A 6,809-nucleotide genomic window follows, 5' to 3' on the forward strand; every position below is an offset into this window, starting at 1 on the left:
TATAAAGATATACTTAAAGAAATTAAGGCAATAGTAGAAAATCTACATTAATTTTGATATGAGTATTCACTGAGGGGACACTTTGAGGTTCCTGTGTTGACTAGGTTAGTGGCAAGGAGGATACTCTGCAGGATTTATCTCAAACTGAAAAGTTGGTAGAAGAGGTTATAAAGCCAATGAAAAAAGTGAATACTAACAAACTGCAAAGAGTAAAGCACATTCCCCAAGAGTTCTAAAGGAAACTGAATATGAAACAATTAACTACTGTGTAATCTCTCACTAAAAATTGCCTCAGTATGTGAGGAATGGAAGGTGGCAAATGAGACACTGAAAAAAAAAAAAATTCCACTAATTGATAGAAATACACTAAGAACAGTAGAACAAACAGAAAAATCTGAATCATGTATCATCATCCAATCACCTTGAATAGGATCAACTTGGTTTTTGTAATACCAATTTTGTATCACTTTTAGAGATATTTGAAGGGCTCAGTGCCTATGCAGACAGAGTTCTGGTTGATATACAGTCCGTATGTATTTCCAGAAAGTACTGAACAACTTTCTTACTAAAGACGTTTAAATTAAGCTGCTACAAAGTACAAAGAGCCTCACATACATAAACCATAAAAATCTCTTAATTATTAAGTATTTTTTTCATTAGGCAGAGTTAACCATAGTGTCTTACAGATATCTGTGCTGGGCCCAGTCATCTTCAGTACATTCCCTTTCATTTCTGATGCCAGATGACAAATCTCAGACTACACACCTTAGTTAAAATTTTGGAAAGTTAATATCTGAAAAAAACCACCTGTCATGAAAAAGTAGTAGCAAACTCTGCTTTGAAGTATTTAAAATAGTTTACCTTCATCTTAAAGCACTTTCAGAGAAAAGAATCATGTGCAGTAGAGCACTGTTGCCACGTGGCCTAGAAAGAAACTGCAAGATTAGAAAGCTGTAAATACTACATCATATACTGCTATATATTTATTTTTATGAAGACAAGATCAAAGATCTGTGGTTGACTATTTTAGGAGTTTCTTCAATAATGACTTTGAACTGACACGTTCTTTTTTGTTTTTAATAAGTGCCACTACGTACACATTGTGATAAAATAAAAGAGCAATTTAAATTACCAGCATTCATTACATTTGTCTTCTTCCACCTCTCATAATAAGCCATGCAACTGTGTCACAGAATACTGCATCTACATCTAAATTGCCAGAAATCTGAACAGTTAGCCACAACAGAAATGGAGAAGGGGCTTAGAAGCAGCACTGTAGGTACAGTCTGTGAATATGACTCAGGAAACAAGAACAACACAGCGTGGCCACAGACCAAAAACTTGGATTGCCTCCTGGTACAGTGACTTTTTGATTAACCAGTTAAAAAGACCAAAAAAACCCCCAAAACACTGCAGTTGCTTCTATAAAACTAATTTATTACTAACTCATTTACTGAGTAGAAGGGTAGCTCTACCATTACCAGTGTTGGACACTGAATTATGAAGAAGGGTAGATGAACTGAAATAATTTAAAAGATAAATTACTCTTGATAGCAACATATGCTTCAGTACGACACCTCACAAGAAGATCTGACAAGCCTTCCTCCTTCAGTGTGGGGAGGAATATCAATCAAGGGTCTCTAATCCTGAGGATTCTTGTTGACTTCACTCCTCCACTTAGGTGACATGAGGATAGCAGCAAAGCAGCTGGGGGAAATCTATCTGCAGATATCTACACAGACTCCTAAATCATTTATATCTAAATTTCTCAGACTCATTAAAATGGAATCTAACTATCTTCCCACTGGAGAAAATGTCTTTAAAAATCATGAATGTAAGGGACTCTTTTTGAAAGTAAGCTCTTTACAGACTCTGCTAAGCTCAAGGAAAAAAATGCATTCTCCTTCTGAAAATAGGAGAGCATTATCTGTAATTTCTGTGAATGCAAAGTATTTTAAAAGTCTTCGCATTTATCTACAATTTCTCACACTATGTAAGTGGGCACTCCACGTTACAAATCTTAATTTCTATTTTGTGTTATCATTTATTAAGGTGACAACAGTAACACCTACATTTTAATTTATGTTGCCAGTTCCATTGTTAATGTCAACATTTCTCAAATACTCAGTGGACACTGTACCTTCAATAAGAGGAAAAACAAATGCACTACTCAAGCAGAAGCAAATCTACTGTAAAAAGCTACCAATTCAAATACTGCCCTGCACTGAAGATATGCTCAATTGCATTTTGATGCAGAGTCCTTTTGTTTTGACACAGGGCCCTGGAGAGACTGTCTACAAGCATTAGAAGATGGCCATGATACAAGCTCCATCTATCTTGTAAAACCAGAACACACAAACCGGCTTATGCAGGTCTGGTGTGATCAACGGCATGACCCTGGTGGCTGGACAGTCATTCAGAGACGGCTGGATGGGTCTGTCAACTTTTTCAGGAACTGGGAGACATACAAGGTTAGGACAAGTGAGCAGTTTAATGTTTTCTACCCTCTAAAAATTAGTGGTAAAGTTAATTTAAAGGGTAATTTTAGAGTCTGGCCAACAGCTTACTTGAAAAGGAACTTGTGTGTTTACCCTTCCAGAAGAGAAAGTCTCTATAAAATAAGTTATTGTGGTTTTCTACTTAAGAATACACTCAGATTTACCACTAAAACAGGTGCACAATATTAACATGCTTCTCTTGCTTCCTTTACAGCAAGGATTTGGTAATATAGATGGAGAATATTGGCTCGGATTAGAAAATATTTATTGGTTAACAAATCAAGGCAACTACAAACTGCTCATAACAATGGAAGACTGGTCAGGTCGAAAAGTATTTGCTGAGTACGCTAGCTTCAGACTGGAGCCAGAAAGCGAATATTACAAGTTGAGATTGGGACGCTACAATGGCAACGCAGGAGATTCTTTCACTTGGCATAACGGTAAACAGTTCACCACGCTGGACCGGGACCATGATGTATACACAGGTACAAGGTTCCTTTCAGTTGCCTTGCTTTTTTGCCCTTCCACATCCCCCCCCCCCCCTTTTTTTTAAAAAGGAAATATACTTATGGTGATATACACACATACAAAAAAAAGAAATTACATTCTTAGAGATTTGTCAATTAGTAACTTATAAAGCACAAACTGATGTGTCAACCCTTACACGAACTAACACTGAAACAAAAATTCTCATTGAAATATTTATCACTTACACTAAACAAGGGTCTGTAAAAATACGCTATGGGGAGTTATTTGAGACAGTAATGCAAACAAATTTTCCAGCAAGGAAGAGTAACACTAATGAGTCTATCTGTAGAACCTAACTACAGAGCTGGTTCCTGAAGAAGCCTAAATTCACCTTTAACATGGTATCTACATGTTAAATACACAGTTTAAAAAAAAAAAAAATTGTTTTGTGCTTAGCTTGCTTGCTTGCTGTAACATTTTTCATTTGCTCCTGAAACTGAATCGGAGCTTTCTTTTGCAGGTAATTGTGCTCATTACCAGAAGGGAGGATGGTGGTACAATGCATGTGCTCATTCAAATCTCAATGGAGTTTGGTATCGCGGAGGACACTACCGCAGTCGTTATCAGGATGGTGTTTACTGGGCTGAATTCCGGGGGGGATCATATTCACTAAAGAAAGTTGTTATGATGATAAGACCTAATCCCAACACATTCCACTGAAATAATTCTTCTCTTGGTTTGCTTTCTTGTTCTAAAAATCACGTAAAGCTATGATGTTATTATCTGGAATTATCTTTTCAGAAATGAGGAATGTAAGATATTGTACATTTATTGCTAAGATGTGAGGGCTTGTATATTGTATTTTCAAGAATCATTCCAGGAAAAAAAGCTGAAGAAAAAAAAGGAACTGAAATGACATAACATTCAGAACACCTCTTGGTACTAAAAGTAGTTACATTAAGACTTTTAGAACTGGCAGTTTAGATGGACTGTAGATAAATTTTCTGGTTTTTATTCCCTGTAAATTAAGTTCGGATAGTAAAAATGCTGCCACAACATTTAAATATTTTTGTATGTTATATTATGTATAAATATTCTCAAATACAGGAAATATTACAAACTGTACAGCAAGAGTTTTATTATTATTATTATGAGGAATCATTTGACACAGGAAATCATATCCTTTGAACTGTGTAGCTGGTATATGTACATTAGTGTGATTATTCTAATTTAATCTTTGTTAACTGCCATGAATAAAGTTAGTACTATATAATTTGATTTTGAGAGCAGATACAAACCATTACTGTCATGATAAATCCAGTCTTTCCCCTTCACTTTGAGCATTTTAATAATCTGCTCCTATAAATTAGAATTCACATTTGATTCAAATATTTTAGATTAAAAACACTAATTATTTTTCTTACCAAAATGAAGTAGCTACCTGCATATGGAAATTAATCCAGATTTACAACAGATATAATATGCTGTATAGCCAACATGCTATACTACACAACAGCTGTCACAGTATTTTGTATCTGATTTCAGTCATTACCTGCTGTGTAGCCTCTGTAATCAGAAATGGCTGGATATAAATTAAAGGGACTATCCAACTTTGCAGGCAAATGATGGATACCAATACATAAGCTATTTGATATCCTTAGCCAGTAGATGAAAATTATATAAAGAAGTTACCTGTAGCCAAGAAAAGTTATGTTTACCATATTTCACGATTATAACATGTTACTGTCAAATTATTAAATAGATTTACTCATCTGTATTTAGAGGTCAGTCACAACTATGAAATACTGACTGGGATAATTCTAATATTCTTCTGAGGTAGGTTTCTAGAACAGATTGTTATAACACCCATTTCAAAACAGCAACTACTACGAAAAATATAAGTTAAAGAATGCATATAAGAGGGAGAGCAAAAGCCTCTAGAAGTTCAATGTTTTTTTCAGTAAGCCTGTAAGATACTTACTGTGTGTTTGTGTGCGTGTGCTTGCACACTTCTTCCTTTATTACCTCATCACTTCTTTACAACAGTATGATGTGCATTAAACTGACGTGTTATGTAGCATGTGTTGTATATAACTGAAAGTAGGGTATTTAATATATTAGATTACCCCTGTAATATTGTAATCCTTTAATAAAGCAACAAATGTTATTTTGACATGTTCAGATTTCATCCTGTTTTAGTTCAGATTACTCATAGCAAAGAACAGATAATTACTTAATTTCACACCACTGCCTCATGATGCAAATCAACTCTGATATGCAACTACTATTAACAGATGTGAAGTTTCTAAATATTGCAACATCAAAAGCAAAGCAATTTTCAGCTGAGAAAAATACTAAATTTCCACACATCCCAAGCAGGAAGAACTTTCTGTACGTCATATGAAACCCCCAAAATTTACAAACAGTATTCAAGCTTTATCTTCCACTGGTTTATTTACTGGACTCTGGAAAACAATTAAGTTTTAGGTAAGAAATATTAAATGCACCTACTGGCTTTACAGCCTGGCCACAGTGCTCTTAACAGCTAGGATTGTAGCATTAAGGCAGTTTAAGGCAGTACAATGCCTGCTGACATCTTCAACTAACCACTAGTTTTGTCAGAAGAAAACACACAGTAGACTGACACCTACCTTAGAAGAGTCACTTACGAGTTCTTCAATGTGCGTAGTGTGTATGCACATTCAACTTATTATATGTCTATAACTAAATAATCAAAACTTCCTGAGAATACTTTAGCATAGCAATGTCCTTACGTCACATTCCTACTCCACTCTCTTCTTGCACTCCTTTGGTAACATGCTACCACAGCATCTCCAGGTAGTGCACAACACATAACCCACAGACTAAGATACAGGGGCAGAAAAACAAACAATGCATTAGCCATATGTGTATTATTTTGGAAGAACTTCATGCTACTGGTAATTAACTACTCTGGAGTGTTTGCGCACTTGTAAAACATGGGTCACTATGAACATTACCTCCCTACACTCACAGGTTGCATGAAAATGACTATCAGAAGCTTTATGAAGATAGCAAATCCAAGATACTCTTCCAAGTGCTAGTTCATGCTTGGCTTGGTGAAGGAATGCAGAGAACTTCAGGTATCCATTGTGCAGATCTCAAGAATGGGGCATTTGCTAGAAAAGCTATTACAGGTGCTTTTCTGTAGCAGGAGATACATCTCCATAGTATACACTTGTGACAGGCTTTAAACCCATGTCCAGGCTGACAGCCTTTTGTTGAAACAACCATATTACTTAACCTTTCTATCTAAAAGGCAAGTGATTTACCTAGAGTCTTGTCCCTGTAATTAAAAAAAGATAGTGCACAAAAGTCAGTGTATGAAGACCTGTTTTAACCCTGAAGATACCACAGTTGAGAAAAGAACTTAGGCAAGCTAAGTTCTTAAATGAGATTAGCTGTGCTACACCCCTCCTCCCTGGAAAAGAATATGAGGAAGAAAAAGCCTTTTAAAAGAATGTTTGGTCATAGTGACTTCACTCTTCCCCACACTTTCAGCGAATATGATAGCACTCGTAGATGCTATTTTCAATGAAAAGTGAAGGACAGACCATATAATGGTGGGCTCAAATAGTTAACCTGTAAGGAAAATAAGCAGCACATTAAAATACCACTGAGAAACAGAGCCAATAGCTAGAGGAAAACTGCAACTAGCATCGTAAGAAACTATTAAACTCTCATCTAAAGATGGGTGAAGGATAGACATAGCTCTAGGGCGGACCCAAACCAAAGTAACAAAAAAATCTCTGGTCTCACTTTATAAAGAAATTTTAAAGTCTTAATCTAAAAATGGTCATTTCT

General features: G+C 35.7%; 2 protein-coding genes across 3 annotated transcripts in view; one reads left to right on the plus strand and one right to left on the minus strand.

Moving 5' to 3' along the window:
• Nucleotides 1-5,148, plus strand: part of ANGPTL2 (angiopoietin-like 2) — a 24,452-nt gene extending 19,304 nt beyond the window's left edge. For both annotated transcript variants that reach the window (XM_009334247.1, XM_009334253.1), the window contains 3 exons: nucleotides 2,278-2,471; nucleotides 2,713-2,983; nucleotides 3,487-5,148. In XM_009334247.1, the coding sequence (XP_009332522.1) occupies nucleotides 2,278-2,471; nucleotides 2,713-2,983; nucleotides 3,487-3,686 (665 nt within the window). In that variant the 3' untranslated portion in view covers nucleotides 3,687-5,148. The remainder of the gene's footprint in view (nucleotides 1-2,277; nucleotides 2,472-2,712; nucleotides 2,984-3,486) is intronic.
• RALGPS1 (Ral GEF with PH domain and SH3 binding motif 1) overlaps nucleotides 1-6,809 on the minus strand; it is a 129,308-nt gene that overhangs the window by 81,743 nt on the left and 40,756 nt on the right. The gene's annotated exons all lie outside the window — the stretch shown is intronic.

This window comes from Pygoscelis adeliae, unplaced genomic scaffold (assembly GCF_000699105.1).
Source record: "Pygoscelis adeliae isolate BGI_AS28 unplaced genomic scaffold, ASM69910v1 Scaffold150, whole genome shotgun sequence".
NCBI classification, from domain to species: Eukaryota; Metazoa; Chordata; class Aves; order Sphenisciformes; family Spheniscidae; genus Pygoscelis; species Pygoscelis adeliae.